The sequence below is a fragment of the Sinocyclocheilus rhinocerous genome, unplaced genomic scaffold (genome assembly GCF_001515625.1).
Source record: "Sinocyclocheilus rhinocerous isolate Xijiao unplaced genomic scaffold, SAMN03320098_v1.1 scaffold1028, whole genome shotgun sequence".
NCBI lineage: Eukaryota > Metazoa > Chordata > Actinopteri > Cypriniformes > Cyprinidae > Sinocyclocheilus > Sinocyclocheilus rhinocerous.
This window is the reverse complement of record NW_015662166.1, coordinates 108,680-129,635: the sequence shown is the minus strand read 5'-3', so window position 1 is coordinate 129,635 and position 20,956 is coordinate 108,680. Positions and strand designations below refer to the sequence as shown.

The following is a 20,956-nucleotide window of genomic DNA, read 5'->3' as shown; positions in this document are numbered from 1 at the left end:
TGGTTTAGCAGTAAGGAGGGGTTTATGTGTGACTCCCTCCCTCTGGTAACTCCGGTTTATTCACCTGCTGCTTGGATCTCATGGTTTCATTATGGCACAAGACAATGCATAATCCATAATACATAAAAAATGAGAGTTTGCGTAATTCAGACCACTAAAAAAAAAAAAAAACCCAACCTGCGTCAAACAGTGTAGAAGTTGCTCAATTCAGTGGGAAAACCACGGACTTGGCAACACTAAACACCAGTTGGGGTGTAAATTTAACAGACCAATTGTTTGGTGTTTTGAGAAAAAAAAAATTTCTTTATGATTCTCCTGGTGCTCCTTCACCTTGAGGAGACTTGTTTCCACAAAAACCGACCTCAAAGAACCTCACAAAGCCAACATCCGTGAAAGAGCTCAAATTGCTAAAACTTTAATCACAGACTTGTTCAAATGCAAAAAAGATGATGACCATAAAACCTGGACAGTTGAGCAGCAAGATGAATTTGGTTAACACTGACAATGCGCCAATACATGCACATTGATCAGCATTAGAAAACTCATGCATTTCATGGGGGGAAATAGAGATATGATTTTTATTTTAATGATTTATTTTTTTTAGTTGTTTTGAAATGCAAATGTATCTTCGTAAGAAAACAACAACAACAACATTGTTTTTGTTTTAAAATAGGACTAAATTACATCACTCTTTCCGAAAGCCAGTCATTATAAAACAAGAAAGTCGATCCATTATCTCAGGTTTCAGTCTATCTTGAGTGAAATCTTGTTTTTGTGTCCCAGAGGTGTTTGTTTCCTTAATGTTAGGAAAAGGAAGGAAACGAACGGCTTTCATAAACAAATGTATTATTCAGGTGCAAATAATTCATGTTCAGGAAGTTCCTGTACCTCTGTAAATATCTAGAGGGGATTAAAGTAATTTGATTTTAAAAGTGATTTGGCAGATCAAATTACTGTTGATATGTAGCATTCCCCAAATTCAAAAATAATTAATCGAGCCCTATATGGAGCCCATCAAGGGCCCATCATCAGCCCATCTGTGCTAACCCATGTGGGGCCACCATGGAAACTGAGGACAAAATTAGCTGGGTCCCAGTTGGGTAGCCCAGGTGGGCCCCAGATATCAGCCCAGTTGCAACCCCTATGGGCCCCACATAGGTGTGTTGGCTGGGAAGTAGGCTACAGTATCCAATCAAGTGGCAGATTAAATTCAGTTGAAGAGATGGAAAGATTAAACCCAATCATAAGGCGCGTTTCCAATACCCTTCAAATTGCGCAAATTGAAATTGCGAATTGAAAATACGCCTAATGGAAACGCGTCAATTTCGCAAAAACGCCCATATATCGCAAAAAAGTTTTTACGCTCGCATGAGGTGGTTTTTCAGGCAATGCGAAAAAGGAATAATTCGCAAAACTGCAATGGAAACGGCTTTTTCGCATTTACAGGTCACATGGCGCATGTAAAAAGTCATATGATCATTCTTCAATGTACTATAACCGCCAAGAAACACTTCATAAGTGGCCGCGCTCCAGTATAAGGGGCTTTCCCTACCATTAATGCTTAGACAATTTACACTGCACACGTCTGCGGTGCACTGTGGCTCTGATACGGTCACTGAATCTGACTGCGGCCACTCAGTGCTTGTGTTTATATTTTTATACAGTCTATGGTTTATTCCAGCCGCGCCACGCACGTTTCTGAAGCGGCTCTCCTTTGAATAAATATAGCCAAAATCCCACCAAAATCCGTTGCCATGACTTATCGCGAGAGGCAAAAGGTTACGTTTAAGTCTCATAACATTGGTTAATGGAAACGCCGTCATTTCGCAATACTTTTTTTTATCGACGTTTATAAAATATCGCCAAAGTTTTGCGCAAATCTGTAATGGAAACGCGCCTATAATAGTTTCAGGGAGCATTCTGTAGTGGTTTATTATATCATGTCAATCATCCGCTGTTGAAGTATGTAAAACAGGTTGTTTTACGAACACGACTTGTCCACAGAAGTTTTCATTTTTTATGCTGGTCCAAGTTTCTATACAGGTTTGTTATATTGCCATGCTAAACCTTCACCAGGGTGGTTTAGAAGTAGATTTATTAGTCTAACAGCCTTTGCTTAGTTGACAACCATATAGGGCCTTAACAATTAAGATGCCAAAAGGAAAGTTTGATAAGACCCAATATCTCAAATGGCATTAAGATATCTTTAATACTTTTTGAGTTAGAGATATACCATCTTTGGAGAAAAAAAATGTGAAAAGGACCTTTTACTGTTTTTGAATGGTCACCATTGGCATTTAATGCTACAAAGACTGCTCAAATCAACAGATTTTACTCCCAGACCTACCAATCTCTGAGTAAAAATAGGATTCTGCCATTTCTGACATCATTTCACACCCCTCTAAGTTGGTTCCATATCTCAGGTGAAAATTGTCACTGTGACCCCCCCTCATCAAAACAGTGGATCACTCAGTAAATAAACAACCATGACATTTAAGTGTACCGGGGTAGAGAGAGTGAGTATAGAGAAAATATATCTGAAAGTATGTATTTCTGAAAATGAGGTCCTTAAATAAACGTAATAACAGTATTGTTCTTGTCTTAGCTGTTGCCTTATCATGAAACATTCTGTACCCGGATGCTGCATTGCTGTTTCTTGGTGGAGTTCATTGTTATGACATGATGAATGATGAAGGAATGATGTTTCAAGGATGTTTCGATCATCAAATATTACCTCAATCAAATCTAGCTGAACTCTTTGATTACCAGCGTCGTCATATGCCATTTTTAGGGAGGCAGCAGATCATTAATGTATGTAATGTGGGGATCAGTATTTACCTTTAAAATAACCTCAAATAGCAAAAGCCCTTCATATAAAATGGTCAGTGCAGTAAATAAAATAAAATTCAATGTAATCCTAACTAATGCAAACACATTTTGCAGATCACATATTCAATTTGAATATTGCTTAGCTCATTAAATATAATAAATGTCCTATTTTATAGAAGTAAATAACATTTTTTCTTGCAATTTCGTGTTCTCCTCAAAAAAGAGCCTCTTTAAAAGGAGTTCACCCAAAAATAAACATTTTCTAAACATGTACTCACCCTCAAGCCATCCAAAATGTAGATGAGTTTTTGTTTCTTCATTAGAACTGATTTGGAGAAATGTAGCATTCCATCACTTGCTCATCAGTGGATCCTCTGCAGTGAATGGGTGCCGTCAGAATGAGAGTCCAAACAGCTGATAAAACCATCACAATAATACACAAGAAATCCACAGCACTCCAGTCCAGCAATTAATGTCTTGTGAAGCTAAAAGCTGTTTGTGTAAGAACAAGTAATTAAATCATTAAGACATCCATAATCCATAATAACACTTCCTCCAGTGAAAAAGTCCATCCCCTGTTGTCCTCTCACATCAAAATCACATGTTTGTTTAAAACTGTTTTGCTCTCTTTTTGCTTGTAAATGGTACCTGACCTGTGCATATTTCTCTCCTGAGTAGGATGAGATGACTTTTTTTTTTTTTTTTTACTAGAGAAAGCAATATTATGGATAGAAGGCTCATATTTTAGCCAGAATGATGTTAAAAGTCTGTTAAATACAACGTTTAATGTAATGTGGCCTAACTAATACAGACGCATTTTTCAGTTTGCTCATTTCATTTGAATATTGGTTAGCCCATAAAATATATTGACATTGACATGCATGTGTCCTGTTATATCCCATTTTATGAAAATTGCTCACCTTTTTTCCCCCAAACCAGAATGTCTTTTAACTCTTTCTTAAAAGCGAATTGAAAAACAAACAAACAAACAACAAATTCCAGTAAAATATGTCTTTAAATGTATCGCATACAAATGCACAAGCTTTTCCTCATACAGTCGGCCATGGCACAACAGATAACTAAATCTGATCATGTCACCAGTCATCAGCTCCAGCTCTTTGAAGTTTTCTAACAAGGCTTATGATATCCGGTCTATGATATGCCACTATCCTGTGTGTGCAATTTGGTATCGGTGGGAAACAAAAATGCCATATAGCAGTTTAAAGTAGAAAATTAATTCAAGAATTTCAATTTTTTCAAATTATGAATCAGTCGAGTTTGTTTATTGTACCTTAAAAGCGCTGTCTAAATGATTTCACAAAATCTTGTTTTATTTTCACCATAAAATATGTTCTAATGGCATTTTATTTTTTATTATTAGCCTATAGGTGTGTATTTTCCACAATGTTTCCACAAACATCTCAGCTGAATCCTATTTTGAAAGCTTTAGTGCACAAAGTTTTTCAATGAGGCATCGAAATGGAGCTTTAGCATAAATTTAAATTATTGCTTTCAAATATTTAAAAACATTTGAAAATTATATATACACTAAAGTTCACTAGCCTACCATATATATTTTAAGGTTTTTGAATGCTCACCAAGGCTAAAAAACACATTACGAAATACGAAATATTCAGCAAAGACACAATAAACTTATTTAACTATTAAACTAACTCCTTTTGTTTCCAGAAAATGTCTTAATGTGTAAATATTTGTATTAACATGAAAAGCCATTACCAAGCATTACTGTCTTGAACCTGTGGCACGGGCCCCCTGGTGGCCACACGGTCCCTGTGCAACCACTTAGTTAGGGCCAGCACTGTTAATAATGTAGCATTTATTTATTTATTTGGGAACACCAAAAGTGTAACAGGGTGGGGTGGGGGAACCCCAAAAAGTACAAAAATTAAAAAAATTGTGGGGGGACGTTGTTGTAAGCAAAAGCAGTAAGTTTTAGTTCAATACGATAAACTAGAATGTTTAGGGGGGAAAAAATCATTTTCTTAGGAAATTAATTTTCTTAGGATTAAGTAAATAAATTATTGTAGTAAAGAAATCCACAGAACAAACAATATGATGGATGTAGGCAGTGTATGAATGCATGAATTTACCTGATTTATATAGTGCTTTGCTTCTCCAGTAAAACTGTTACAAAATAGACAAAAAATGAAGTAATAATACAAGAGCAGCAAATCAGCATATCAGAATGATTTCTGAAGAATCATGTGACACTGAAGACTGGAGTAATGATGCTGAAAATTCAGCTTTGCATCACAGGAATACATTTAAAAAAAAAATTATACTAAAACATTTTAGACATTTAAATAAACACAGCTTTGATGAGCATAAGAGACTTCTTTCTATAACATTTAAAAACGTAGCGAAACTTTTGAATGCTGTATTTTGCCAGCCTGTTGAATTTATGGACTGCCAAAGGTTTACAGGAATTTTCAGCGATGCCTTGGAAGTTTACAAGATCAAATGGGTCGTGATGTTAAATTAGTGTAAGGGCAAAAGAATGTAGTCAAGCTTAAGTCGTATGAGCCTCTTTACTGACACTTATTCTGATAGCAATGAACACAAACCTATCTTTTTCCAAAGACACTGACATACAATTCCCATGTTCTGCATGTCAATGCATTTCCTTGGCTGAGCCACAAATGCACATGGTTTACATGGGATAGTAAATGGGACTAGGGCCATCCTTAGCTGACGCGGGGCCCCCCTCGGTCCGTTCTTAGGGGGGTGCAACTGGTGCGGTCGCACCGGGCCCCGCGCTTGAAGGGGCCCCGTGGTGAACCGGGACGCGATCGCGAACGGACCGAGGGGGACTACCAAACTAGCCCCCCATTGTGTTTGGCCCCCTAAGGACGGCCCTGCATGGGACAATATCACAACCCAGTTACCCTGAACAGCACATTGTTCACCTTATAAAACAAGCATTGACCTATTCTTTCCAGCAATTTTACACCCAATAACAAAATCACAAGGCTCATATTACAGTTTAATGTACACAAGGGTTCAGATGTTTATTTGATGCTGTATATCTGATCCTGCACGAGACAAGAGCAGGTCAAGAGAACCGTGCGATGCTTTTGAAAGAAGAAAATATAGACATAAGTAGACTGTTTTCTTACATGCTCATTTAAAAAGTCTTTTTTGTGAAGTTTAACATGATATTGTCTGGCCTGAGCCTGCAAATGGTAAAGTTTTAGAGCACTTAAAAAACAATTTTTTTTCCAGTTCCCAGCTTCATAAAAATGTTGCTCTGCATAATAAAAATGCTGCTCAGCATAGACTATTTGAGATTATTTAAAATGTGAAATAGGCCTATAGCTGTGCCAGAGGCACGAAATGTACTGTTGTCGGCATTTAACATTTGCTACAGTATGAATTTACAGTTCAATTGCTTTTGGCACTTTTACATACTTGAAATGCTTCTGTTTGTCTGCTCAGCCAGAGCACTTGTTATAAAAAGGTATAGTTCATCCCTAAACAAACATTCTGTTCAAAATCTACATGACCTTGTGACTGTGAATCAAAAAAGACATGTTTTTAAGAATGTCCAATCAGCTCTTTTCACACAATGGAAACAGAGTTTCCAAATCCCCCAAAAAATGACTCAATATTGAAAATCTTCTGCAGCCATTTTGGTTTGTTCCTTAGAATGTTACTGTATACTGACCTGGGAAGGAACCGTTTTCTCTCATTATATTTTGCTCAGTGTTTTCCATCAGCGGTTTGGAATAAGAACTAGCCATGCCAGATTCGCGAATGAGTCACTCTTTTGATTTAATCTGTCAAACGGATTTGTAAGGATCCACCCGCCAGCCCAAAAAGCGGAATCCAGCGGCCTGGTCGAAAGTTTAATGCGTATTCGGTCTTTTACTTGCGCTTCTGAATTTATCAGGACTTAGTTTAAATTTAAGGGACTGAAGAGCAGATGGTCTTTCTTCCAGATCTTCCTATCTTGATCAAAGCCCATTGTTTCTGAGTGTTTGGCTTTACGAGGAGATCAAAGCCCAGTGTTTTGTGGCATGGCATTTGCATTGCGAGAGTGTTTGGCTTCACAAAGAATTTATTTTATAAGGAAATAATTTCACTCCTTTCAGATTTGCACAAAGATCTGACATTGTTCGCGATTCACTTTGATTTATTCGATCAGCTCTTTGATGTGTTGTGACAGATCGCTGTAGCGCCTCAGTTCAAGCGGCACATGAACCAATCATCTTTTCCTCTTTACTAGTTATAGCATGCAGTAAACATGAATAAACATCAGAAGGTATCTTGTTTCAAAGGGTCATTTAAGTAATCACAGAATCTTTTTGTTTAGGTCAACTTTTCCTTGAAGGAAATGTACAAATATAATCACAACATTCGCAAGCATGACAGTAAACCAGCACCATGTTTGATGATTGTAGTAGAGTCATGGTGAGTCATTGTGCCACGAGCAGTTTGTCTTTTTGCACGTTCACTTGCCATCAGTAGGCCTATATGTGCAGCATATATTCACTCCATTTTTATTTCTTTATTTTTTTCCTGTAAATGACCTAAGACAATTTTCCTTGGAATATTTTCCCGGTGGGTCGATCGCCGAAACCCCATGCCCACACATAGCCTCTTATTCATTCTTGTCCAGTGTCTGTGCTATTTCTCTCAAAAAGGTGTGAGCGAAGCAATGTCTTTGTACTCGTTTAAACTAGAGTTGCGGGTATTACCAAAAGCCATGTGCTGAAACAGCGCTACCTGCTTAAACCACGCAGCATCAGGGAACAGCTGGACCAGACAGGTGTCTCCCGCACAGTGCTGACGAACTGGACTGATGGTTTTCACCACTCTATTGAAGTGATAACCAGCGCTTGATCCATCTGAATTCGATATGACATTAGGCCTATATGTGAACAAAGATTGTGTGGTGAAACTGAATAAAACCAGATTTAATGGCTCCATGTAAACTAAAGTCTTGAGGCAAACTGTACCCATTGGACTGGAATTTCACAAAATGGGAAGACTTTCCGAAATATAAGTATAGTGAGGTTTTTAGAAGAAATATTAAAAGAGAATCAACAATTGAATGATTAATAATTTACTACCATTGTGTCAATAACATGTAGGCCCAACCAAATCCATTAAAAACAAGTGTAATTTGATTATGATCATTCAAAAATTTAATCTAATTACAAGTACTTAATTTCTGGAATCAGTTTACGTAATCCAGATTACATATACTGTAATTAGTTACTAGCCGGCATTGAATGCATTACATTGTTAAACAAATAGTTTTCCTTTGATTGTTATATATTTATTGATTTGCAGAGTTACTCACTCACTAATACAATCACATAAGTTAAAATATAAAATTTAACAGCTTGATTCAGACCTAATCATATTCTCATCACCACAATACACAACACCACAAGCTTAAATACTTTGAGGCAATGTAATGGGTTTACATTCTTTGAGTGTCGAGTATTGAACTCGATTGTGTACTGTAGGTCAGTTAAAATACTGATAGTCTACTGCATACAATATTAAATATATTCTTCTATAGCATAAACAATATATAACATGCAACAATCAAAATTAAATAAAAAACAATACAATTATTATTAGTCTACTTATCTGGGTAAAACACTATTTACATTCTTAATTTGGTAAGGTAAGTTTTATTTGTCCCCATGGGGAAATTGATTTGCAGCGTTATCAACAGGCATTTCATCACACTAACAAACAGCATAAAACAACATAACCTTCTCACATAATACAACAACAACAACAACAATAAGATAAGATGCCAGACCAGCTGACTTCATGGTTCTTTACTGCTATTTAGCAGTCTTATTGCTTGTGGGATAAAAGAAAACTTACCAAAGGGAGCAACAATCAAAATTAAATAAAAAACAATACAATTATTATTAGTCTACTTATCTGGGTAAAACACTATTTACATTCTTAATTTGGTAAGGTAAGTTTTATTTGTCCCCTTGGGGAAATTGATTTGCAGCGTTATCAACAGGCATTTCATCACACTAACAAACAGCATAAAACAACATAACCCTCTCACATAATACAACAACAACAACAACAACAACAATAAGATAAGATGCCAGACCAGCTGACTTCATGGTTCTTTACTGCTATTTAGCAGTCTTATTGCTTGTGGGATAAAAGAAAACTTACCAAAGGGAGACAATATCTTCGCCCAGATGGTAATAGATCGAATGAGGAGCTGAGTGGGAGTTTTAAATCAGCCACAATACTTCCTGCCTTTTTGGCCACTCTATCTCTGTAAATCTGTTCAAGGTTCGGCATTGTAGTGCCCAATAATTTACTAGCTATAGTAACTATTTCCCTTAAACACTTTTTCTGAGCTTCAGTAGCGTCACCATACCAACAGATGCTGCAAAAGACTAAAATTTCAATGAAAGCAAAATAGAACATCACAAAAATTTTGCTATTAACATGGAAAGACACCAGTTTCTTTAAAAAATACAATCTCTGCTGTGCTTTGGTGATAATGCTGTCAACCCAGGGGCCCCATCTCAGATTCAGTGTTGCCAACTAATTTTAGGGGAAGTTACTAAAGGAAGGTTGATTTGTTGCTAAAAGTTGCTAAATGATGTTGTGATGACATTGCGTGATGACGTCATTACGTAATCACGATGCAGAATTGTGTCAAATCTCAGCAAAAACATATATATTTTATATATTGTAATTTAGATTTGTTCGTAACAATATAAATGCATAATATAATATTAAAATATAAATAACTATTTTTAAATCCATTGAATTATCGAAAACGTACACATTTTTGAACGATTACAATTTAAGTTTTATACTTTAAAGCAGTTTATTAGTAGTTAGTTAGTATGCTGCACTCTAAGAAAAGTAAAAAATAATGCACAATCTACTGTGTTAATATGAAGGAATTTTCTGGATTGATTTTTCCACAGGTTTTTGTACCTGCATTTTTAATTACGCATTGCATTTTGTGTTTTCAGATTACAATGGATAACGGATAATGTCCTGGAAAATTACTAGCACCTTTTCCATTTTCTGCATATTTTTCTTACAGTGTACTAACTCATCAACAATCACAGGTACAAGCTACTAACAAAGTGTCTCCTAAATGAAAAATAACAGAATTTCATTTAGTGCTGCTAGAGAAGCTCAAATTAAACACAGAAAAGTTGATCTCTTGAGATGAAAGTCTTTGCTGCACGTATCAGCAGCAAAATTCAGTATTCAATATTGTAATGCAATATTGCGCAGTACTAAGGGAGTGTTTCTGCTTCATGTCCAACCCTTGTGAATCAGAATCTTGTTTTCCTGTTGGAGCCGATTAATTGTTTCATTTTCAAATCTTCCAGCATGAATGCCAATCTCATATGAAGTCAAGATTTTTTCAAAATAATGATGCCAGATTCCATCACTTGTAGCTCCAAACCCAAATATATTCACCTGTAAAACAGAGATAAGAATGCATTAATAATTTCTGTGACATAAAAAAAAGTTTATTTTTCAAAAGAAAAAAAATGTTTACTAACTTTAGGGTATTTCTCAAAATCATTTGTTCAAATACAAATCGTATTTTAATCATGATCAAGATTTCTACTCTCGATTTATTAAGCATGATCGTCTGCGATATTTGCCTGCTTGGTATTTATCCCGTAAATGTTTTGTTTTAATTTGCATTTGCGTTAACTTGCTTTGGGAACAAGCCTCCACAAGCTTTCATGGTCGCTGTTTCCAGATTTCAGAAGTTGGATCCGCCAATCAGAGCTTTTCTCTGAAATCGATACATTTTCTTCCCTTTCGTTTACGTAATCTTCCCAACCTGGCAACCATGTGCATGCTCTCTCTCTACGCTATGAAAACAGCGCTGATGAACTGAAAACACCGGCAAACATGTAAGTTAAGAGTTCAACGATCTCCATTGAGATATTCTGTTCGAATAAAAGTGTAATGCAGTCTGTTTTCTTTCAATCCATACTTTCACACCACACGCTGTCGTTTGAGCTGTTTTGCTGCAATTAAATCTGTGAACAATTATTAAAGTTCTTTAAAGGTTCGCCGGTTCCCGCTTCCTTCTTCCATTGACTACGAACGTTGTTACAGACATCATCTCCATCCATGGGAGCACATACAATACAAACACTATGCTAGAGTTCAGCTCCTCTAAGAGAACGGTTCGGACTGCTGAAAGGATTATTGGTGCCCCCCTGCCTACCCTCCAAGAACTGTATACATCCAGAGTGAGGAAAAGGGCTCAGAAAATCACTCTGGATCCATCACATCCAAGCCATCTCCTTTTTGAACTTTTGCCATCTGGTCGGTGTTACAGAGCACCGAATACCAGGACAGCCAGGCACAAGAACAGTTTCTTTCCCCAGGCAATCTACCTCATGAACAGTTAATGTTCTCCCATTGTGCAATTAAAGTACAGTATGTGCAATAACCTTATACTTATTTATCACCCTAAATCCTAGTACATCCCTACAACTTTATTTTATTTTATTTTATTCTATTCCTATTCTATCTATAGCACACCTGTACATACAATTTATTCTTTTTTTGTGGTTTATATTTATGCATGTGTATTTTATTCACATCTTATTTGTATTATCTGTGTGTTGTTGTTGTCTCCGTGTACTGGAAGCTTGTGACACTATAACAAATTCCTTGTATGTGCAAACATACTTGGCAATAATGCTCTTTCTGATTCTGATTCTGATACCTTGCTGCCTGCCCCTGGACTCTGATTATTCGTGAACTGTTTATTGAATATTTGCTGCCTGCCCTGACCTTATGCCTGTTTTTGGATTACAATTTGCCTTGCCTCTATTGTTGTGTTTGCTGGTGATTGGCCTTGCCTGTACGACCACTATTTCAATAAAGCTGCAAATGGATCCTCACTCTGCTGACACCTCGTTACAGAAGACTTCGCCACCACACAATCCAGCAGCCCTGGTTCAGCTGTCCACAGAGTTATCTGCTCAAGCTAACCAGCTCGCCATTCATCAACATCAGCTGGCGCATTTAACCTCGCTAACGGAGGAGCTCATTCAGACTCTTCGGGATTTACACATGTCGCCTCCGCACCCAGTGCCCTCTCAACCAAACATGAGTGAAAGTGACTCTCCACTGTCACTACAATCTGTTAACCCTCGACTGGATCTTCCCGAAAAGTTTGATGGTAATCCAACTAAATGCAAGGGATTTCTACAGCAATGTTCCTTGTTTGTCAATCAGCAACCGGTGATGTACACCACTGATGTCAGTAAGATCTCCCTGGTATGCTCACTTCTCACTGGCAAGGCTTTGGTAAGGGTGACAGCTGTTTGGAGAGAGGATGGCTCAGCTTTCCCGTCCTTCGATATCTTCCTTCAACGCTTTCGGGAGATATTTGAGCATCTGGAGGGAGGTAAGGTTGCTGATGATCAATTACTCTCATTATGTAAAGGCAAGAACACCGCCTCTGAATATGCACCTACCTTATGCACACTGGCAGCACAAACGGACTGGGTGGAGAGCACACTTAAACTCATCTTTCGCAAAGGACTCAGCTTGGAGCTTCAATCTGAACTGGCCTGCCAGGACGAGGGGAGATCACTAAATCAGTTCATTGAGTTGGCGATTCAGGCTGATAATCTGATTCATTCTCGTCGTCCTCCCAGAGCTATATCACCTGCACGCAATATCCAATCCCCTCATCTCCAGCAGAACCCATGCAGCTTGGATATACACATCTGACTCCTGGGGAACGAGACCACAGCATACGACAACATCTCTGCCTTTACTGCGGGCCATCTGAGGGCTTCCTGTCCCACAAGACCACCTCCTTGTAGCCCCTCTACGGTGAGTCCATGTATTCAGGCACATCACTCAAGTTCTTGCGTAAGAGTGCCCGTAGTACTGTCTATTGAGGGCAAGACCATAAAAACATCTGCCCTACTAGATTTCGGGGGGAGCGGGGAATTTTATGTCTCATGAGTTTGCTCAACAACATCAACTCCCTTTAATCTCTTGCACCTCTCATTTGGCAGTGGAAGCGCTAGATGGATGCCCTCTCTGTGCGGGGAGAGTCATGCACACCACCGTAGATCTGCAACTACAGACCGGGACTCTTCACACTGAGAAGGAAGGAGGGCCATCTCATGGAAGGAGGGTTGGATCATTCAATTGGATCCATCATGTCACGTCAATTGGCTCACTGACAGGGTCCCAATCTCTGTTCAGACTGTTGCAGTTAAGGAAGAACCAGCTCTTCCTCCCACTCTTCCCACCAAATACAACGACCTATTTGACCTTTCAGCAAATTCAGGGCATCGGAACTACCTCCTCACCGATCCAGTGATTGTGCCATAGAATTGTGCCATAGTTACCAGGCGCAGTGCCCCCTAAGGGTCGAAATTTTCCTTTATCACAACCTGAATCCAAGGCTATGACCAAGTACATCGAGGAAGAACTTTCAAAGGGATTTATCAGACCATCCGCAAGAAGGTAATACAGCATGTTCACTCCTCGCGCAGCTCCGGTCATCCTGGAATTACTGCAACCTTGCACCTTCTCCAGAACAGCTTCTGGTGGCCAACCATGTGGGCAGACACAATAGACTTCATTCGTGAATGCACCATTTGTAACACAAGCAAGCCTCCCAGACAATTGCCATCTGGCTTACTGCAGCCATTGCCAGTTCCTCACCAACAATGGTCCCACCTGGCCATAGACTTTATTACTGATCTACCCAAATACAATGGTAATACCACAATACTCACCATTGTAGATCGCTTCTCCAAGGCCTGTCGTGTCATTCCACTCCACAAGTTACCCACAGCTTTTGAAACAGCTGAACTCTTGTGCAACTTCGTGTTTCGCATCTATGGTCTTCCGGAGGACATCGCGTAGGATCGAGGCCCTCAGTTCACATCTAGAGTATGGTCAGCCTTCTTCCAGCAACTCAATATTAACATTAGCCTTACGTCAGGATATCACACTCAATCCAATAGTCAAACAGTACATCTCAATCAGAAGATCACCCGTTTCCTCTGATACTACTGCCATCAAAACCAAGCAGACTGGAGTCGATACCTCATGTGGGCAGAATATCCACAGAATTCATTTCAAAAGCCTTCCACTGGACTAACTCCTTTTCAATGCGTAATGGGCTTTCAACCCCCTTGTAACAAAGTTCGTAGGTCGGGAAGAAGGAGGCGGGAACCGGCGAACACTTAAACAAAACTTTAATCAAATAAACAAACACAAAACGAAAGTAAAGCGGCAGCCCCTCGCGGACGACTGCCGCACACAAAACACAAAATAAACTCCAGGCCTGGTCCTCTCTCGTTCGACACGGTCGTCACTCCTCCCTTTTATCCTTCCGGAGCTCCTCCGTGAGACTCGAGACCGGTGAGTGGTGCAGGTGTCGCTCATTATCAATTACTCCACCGGCCTCGCTCCGTTCCCACGGCTCTCGGCCCCGCCCCCACTCGTCACATACCCCCATCGCCCCTCGCAGGCCGGGGGGTACTCCCGAGACTGCGCTCTACTCCCCCCCTCCCCCCTCCGGGGAAGCCGATCACGGCGGCCGCGGCATACCTGGGGGTAAGGGAGATGGAAGGATGAGGAGAGACAGATACGAGAGAGAGGAGAGAGGGAAAAAATATATATATATATTTATCGGTCCGGTTCCCGGACACACTGCCGCTTGGTCCTCAACCGGCTGAGAGGCTCTCACTCACGGTGCCATGCGATGGTACTGGACATCGTTGGTGGACGGCCCACCGCTCCTCCGCCTCCTGGCAGACGGCGATGGCTCCTCCTGTTGAGGGCAGCCGGCAGCGAGTCCCCCGTTCCCTGCTACTCCCCAATCATGGCGGACGGCAGCAGGCTCCGGCCTCCTGGCGAACGGGCAGACTCCTCCGCTCCCTCACGGACGGCAGCCACCCCTCCTCGACCCAGGAGCACGGCAGCGAGCTCTCCGTCCCACCTCGTCTTCCATAGTTCCAGCACCACCGCCTCGGGCAGCCACCGGCGGTCTCTCCGCTTGTTCCTGCTGCCCGATCTCCTCAGCACCGCGATCCCCCTCAGCAGCGAGGGCTCTTGACAGCGTGTCCCTCCTTCCTCCCGGGTTTCGGCACCAATGTAACAAAGTTCATAGTTCGGGAAGAAGGAGGTGGGAACCGGCGAATGTTCAAAGAACACTTTAATAAAATAAACAAACACAAAACGAAAGTAAAGCGGCAGCCCCTCGCGGACGACTGCCGCACACAAAACACAAAATAAACTCCAGGCCTGGTCCTCTCTCGTTCGACACGGTCGTCACTCCTCCCTTTTATCCTTCCGGAGCTCCTCCGTGAGACTCGAGACCGGTGAGTGGTGCAGGTGTCACTCATTATCAATTACTCCACCGGCCTCGCTCCGTTCCCACGGCTCTCGGCCCCGCCCCCACTCATCACACCCCTCTATTCCCATGGTCAGGGGAACCCACCGAGGTACCCTCCGTCAACGAGTGGCTCCAGAGAAGCGAAGACATTTGGAATCAGGCTCACACTCACTTATTACATGCCATCAGGAGGCAAAAGTTGCAAGCTGACCGCCACGGACGCCCCAATCTACCCCAGGTCATTGGGTTTGGCTATCCACCTGAGGCCTCAGATGTCCATGTAAGAAGCTCAGTCCCAGGTACGTGGGTCCCTTCCAAATTGTTAGACAAATTACACCAGTTTCTTATCTTTTGGCATTGTTCTCTAATTATCGTATCTCCCCTACTTTTCATGTTTCATTTCTTAAACCTACTGGTGGTCCGAGGGTGGAGGAGGAGGAGCAGACCAGTGGCCAGGGCCCCCACCCATCCTGGTGGACTGCAAGGAGGTGTGCCAGGTTCGTGATCTACTTGATTCCAGGTGCCGGAGAACCATAGGATGCCATAGGATGCATCCGGATAAACCGGCCCCTCTGCCTCGTGGAAGACCCTGGCGTCAATTGCCTCCTCACGTCAGGAGCCGCTCACAGGGGGAGGCTCTGTCACAAACGAGACTCCCGCGGTTCCTCCCGCTTGCCACCAGAGGGATCTCTCTCCCAAATATTAAAACCCTGTTTGGACTACAATTCCCACTCAGGTACCTGGCACTGATTACTCGCAAACCTGAACCTCATCTGTGGACTATTTAAGCTGCTCTTATGGCGCTTTTCCACTGCATGGTACGGCTCGGTACGGTTCATTTTTGGGGGGTTTTCCACTGGGTACAGTACCTGGTACCTGGTACTTTTTTTAGTACCACCTCGGTTGGGGTTCATCCATGCCGTGCCGTGTCGTACCGTACTGAGCCGTGCCGAGCCGAGTCGTACCACGTAGTGGAAAAGCGCAATTAGACACTTCCTCTTCGCAAAGTCTTGTTTTGCCCTGGTGAACATTTCTGAGTCTTTCTTCCTGTGTTTGTCTGCCCGTGGATTATCTTTGGACTGATTATTCTCCTTGTGATTCCTTGCTGCCTGCCCCTGGACTCTGATTACTTGTAAACTGTTTATTGAATGTTTGCTGCCTGTCCTGACCTTATGCCTGTTTTTGGATTACGATTTGCCCAGCCTCTATTGTTGTGTTTGCTGGTCATTGACCCTGCCTGTACGACCATGATTTCAATAAAGCTGCAAATGGATTCTCACTCTGCTGATGCCTCGTTACACTGGGGTTTCTATTCTGGTATATTCAGATCACTGCAACACCTGACACACCCTCAATAATGATGGCAATGCAATGCCACACAGTTTGAGACTCAGAATGAGAGTTTTACCTCATCACAGATGTGAAGAGCGAATATCAGTGTTAAGAAACCAGTGGATGGATATAAGCCATGCCCTTCTGTCCAGTTATCATAGACATATCTTATGAATTCTGGGTGGAGGATCATCACCTAAAAACAATGACAGAAATAAATCAGGACATTTATGAAACATGCATTTCTAATATCATGTTTTGAGTCTACAATATCAAGATTTCAATTAGGTAGTATTAGTAAACCATGCAAATCAAAACAAATTAACATTTGTTGTTTGACTGATTGATTGCTTGATTTCATGTAAAAGTTTGTGTTGTTCACCTTGTCCTTATTTGCTTTGATTGTAGATGGCACTTTTGTGTATGTTCTGTAACAGAATAAGATATCAACAGACAAAAGCTGTGTGAACACAGAAAGTTGCATAATCATTTCAGAAAAATGCTATCCTTCCTTCAAAGTGTGTGCATAGCATTCGTTAAAATTGGCTCTAAGCCAAAATGTTTTTGCAGACTGTGTTTTTTTAACCTTTAACAACAACACTCTGTATTTAATATAACTGACATAGAACACATTTACATTTAGCAAACATTTTATTCAAAGTAACTTACAAATGAGGCACGTCACAAACAAATAAGGCACATCATAACAATTCCCAACATTTACACATTAACTTAATTTTATGTATTTTCCATTACTTAAACACAACCATAGTCATAGTTGTGTTTAACAATATGTGAGTCAAATATGACCACATAAAACTGAGTTTCACTTATTAAAACCTTTTGTTTAATTGACATAATATATGGATAAATCTGCTGATTTGTTTGTATTTGAGTTAACTTCCATAGCAGATTTAAAGGTTATTTCATGGAGGTTGCAACTGGCAGATACAGATAATAATTAAACATTCAATAACATTTAGCTTATGAAAAGGTCAGACAGTTCTGTACAATATATTAACTCTGTATGAGGTTCTTTAGTTGTATTTAAAATAAAAAAAGTTTTCTTGAGTCCATCATACAAAACAAGTATTTAAAAATTTGCCCTGATTAAAGGCAATGTTTCATGATATTAAAAAAGAGCAGACCAAAAACGCACTCTGTTACAAACGTAACCTCGGTTCCCTGAGATACGGGAACGAGTACTGCGTCTTTGCTAGATGCTATGGGAAAAAGTAATTTTTTCTCCTGAACTGAAGCCTTTTTCAATCACGCAATGAAACTGCACAGCCATTGGTTTGTGCAGTATGTTTTAAAAATGAACCGTTGGCTCGGCAGCGGTGCTGCACAAACCTATGGCAGCGAAGCCCGCCAAGACCGTTGGGAGAGACCGGGGCGTCGAGGAACGGGACCTTGTCAGCGTCCTTGATCTCGGTCAGGGTCAGCCATAGATGGCGCTCCAACACAACCAGAATGGCCATGGAGCGCCCAATAGCCTGAGCCGTGGTCTTTGTTGTGCAGAAAGCCAGATCTGTGGCACTCCTGAGCTCCCTGAGTGTCGCAGGGTCCGGACCTGACTCGTCTGTGCTGGCGAGGAGCTTGGCCTGGAAGACCTGGAGCACGGCCATTGAGTGGAGTGCCGAGGCCGCTTGCCCAGCTGAGGAGCAGGCGCTACCAGTGAGGGCTGACGTCGCCCTACATGGCTTAGATGGATGGGCAGCCTTAGCCTTCCAGCCAATCGCAGTGGGCAGGCAGAGATGCGCGGGCACTGCCTCGTCGAGCGGAGGCAACTTCTCATACCCCTTGCCTTCAGTGCCGTCGACCGAGGTGAGGGCGGATGAAGCAGCAAAGCGGAGGCGGGCAGAGTATGGGGCACGCCACGATCTGGTGAGCTATTCGTGGACCTCCGGAAAAAAAGGAGAGGATCGCTGGCAAGGGGCTTGACGGCGCCCCGGCAGGAACCACTCGTCCACATGGCTGCTTTCGAGAAGACACGGAGTAATTCGGCGTCCGTCCCGGGTTTAACGTCGCTGGGCTCGGACGGCGGCAGGGGGGCGGGGTCAGCAATCGAGGCTGCTAATGACAGGCTGTCATTTAGCAGCTCCTCGTCACTCCCACCGAACGAGACTAGATCACTCTCGCTGGCCTGACTGGGTGAAGAGAACGGGGGAAGACTCTCTGTGTGGAGAGAGCGAGGTACGCGGGAACTGAGCCGATGTAAGCTCGCTCGCATCCGAGCGCTGAGATCCTCTGCCCCGCTGTTTTTTCCTCACAGGTTCCTGGGAGGAAGAAAACAGGAGGGTGCGAGGGGCAGGGTCGCTTTCAGCAAAGAAAGCTATCAGCGAGCGCAGAGAGGCGAGACTCATGCTCTCACAGTGGGAGCAATTCGTCTCGGTGAGTGCGGATTCGGTGTGGGATTTCCCCAAGCAGGAAACTGGCCATCATCGGTGTGCAAGGGAGCCCTGCACGTACCGCAGTAACGGCGGAAATAGAAATTTGCTCTTAGAAATTTGCTCTTTATTATCTCGCCTGCTGCACGTCGCTGAAGGCGGCAAAAGGCGCTGAATCAGCCGGGCAGAGTCGTTCCACTGCGAGGCGTGTCAACGACGAGCAGGCTCTTCAGTCAGCGGAGATGCGAAGAACGTCGTCATCGCTGAAGGAAAGAAATCTGAATCCTATGGCGAAGCGGGCGCTTATATAGCCAGATGACTCCGCCCACTTTGGCGGGCTTCGCTGCCATAGGTTTGTGCAGCACCGCTGCCGAGTCATTGGTTTATTTTTAAAACATACTGCACGAACCAATAGCCGTGCAGTTTCACTGCGTGATTGAAAAAGGCTTCAGTTTAGGAGAAAAAAATGACTTTTTCCCATAGCGTCTAGCAAAGACGCAGTACGAGTGTAGTATTGAAAGGGAACTTCTTTAACAGTGCATCGTTCACAAATGTATGTTTAATTCTTACTGTGTGATGTTTTTAGTGGTGAAGGCACTGATGAGCCACTGAATGTCCAGAATCTTAACGGGAAGAAGCACCAGATGGGTGGAGTTGTCCAAGTCCATGGCGCTCTCAGGATACACAATCCGGTGAGTCGTCTTTGACCCCACATCCTTCTCATAACCTTCTGTCGGGCCTTTATTTATCCTGAGAGAAAAACACTAAGGAGATTGAGGTGTGCATGATATTCTAATGAAAAGCCTTTAAGGCATCTTTTGAAATCACAAATCTGGAATCACCTGATCTAATGTGATCTCATGACTCAAGGAATTCAACCACAGCCTCAGTTGATAAATGCACAACATATCCATTCCATCAACACTGATGCTTCATTATTCTCTAAACTCTCGTTAACTTAAAGAGTGAAAGACAACCTTACAAGCAACTAAATACAGGCCAATATAATCTCCTTTACTACCTCATGACAAAGTCATGGAAATCTATGAGAGGACCATAATTGGATCCCAGCAGGTTCCCAGAGTTTCCCACCACAGCACAGGTTCTGCAGCGATCTGGACCGGCGTCTGAGTAGTGCTCTTTATCAGGGAAGAGAGGAAACAACTGATCCACCACCTCTGTGTAGTTGCCGGCATTTGGTACAATTTGTAACTCCTGTATGACAATATTAATTCATTTAGCATCAGAATTAAGTATAATATCCACTCTTGTAAAAGTGTTTATAGTAGTGAACCATTTCAAGAGGTAATTATAAAAATAAATGGAATTATTATGAATGAAGAATAGAGACTAGAGCTAGTTGTCAAAAGGTCTTTATCTCCGTAACTATGAGGTTTTTAGTGAAAGTAATTTCACATGTTTGTGTTCTCTAACAGCGTTTTTCTATGTTGGCATTAAACATCTGGTTTAACATTACAATTCTGTTAATTGTATGCCTGAAAGCTGTATATTTTTATTATATATATATTTAAAAATGGTGGACAAGTCTCCATCAATATGTATGATTTAATAAAGATTCAAATAAAAATATCAAAGATTTTGGAACAGACTTTGTTTAAAGAAAATTCCGCAGTGATGCATTAAATTGATTCTTCGTTCAAAAACATTAAACAAATTTTACCACTCCAAAGCCACAAAACTAAATAAAGTAAGGGCTGTATATTGATTTTGCAGTAATGTTTCTTACCTTCCACCACCTGGAGACGTTTGTACTCAATACACTGTTGGTGCTGTTGAGCAGAATTGGTACATTGGGGTCGTATCGCTCACTAAACCAGTTACTATTTCCTCTGTCTGCCACACAGATACGGCAAGCACATGGCGATCTCTCAGATACAAAACCGTAAGAACCGTAGGTGAAAACCAACACTGAGTTTTGAAAGTACAGAAGTAACAAGATGGTAGTGGAGCTCAGGAGTGCGGTCATGTAGCGCTGATGTCTCAGTTGTAAAACCACCAT

The 20,956-nt window shown here is 41.5% G+C and overlaps 1 protein-coding gene across 1 annotated transcript; it reads right to left on the bottom strand.

The window, feature by feature from the left end:
• Positions 1-10,122: 10,122 nt before the first annotated feature.
• LOC107727725 (CMP-N-acetylneuraminate-beta-galactosamide-alpha-2,3-sialyltransferase 1-like) lies at positions 10,123-20,956 on the bottom strand. The gene is made up of 6 exons (XM_016537680.1): positions 20,684-20,956; positions 19,958-20,151; positions 19,507-19,686; positions 16,929-16,974; positions 16,623-16,742; positions 10,123-10,290 (listed from the first exon to the last, which is right to left on the bottom strand). The coding sequence occupies exons 1-6, from the start codon at positions 20,954-20,956 to the stop codon at positions 10,123-10,125; spliced, it is 981 nt and encodes a 326-aa protein (XP_016393166.1).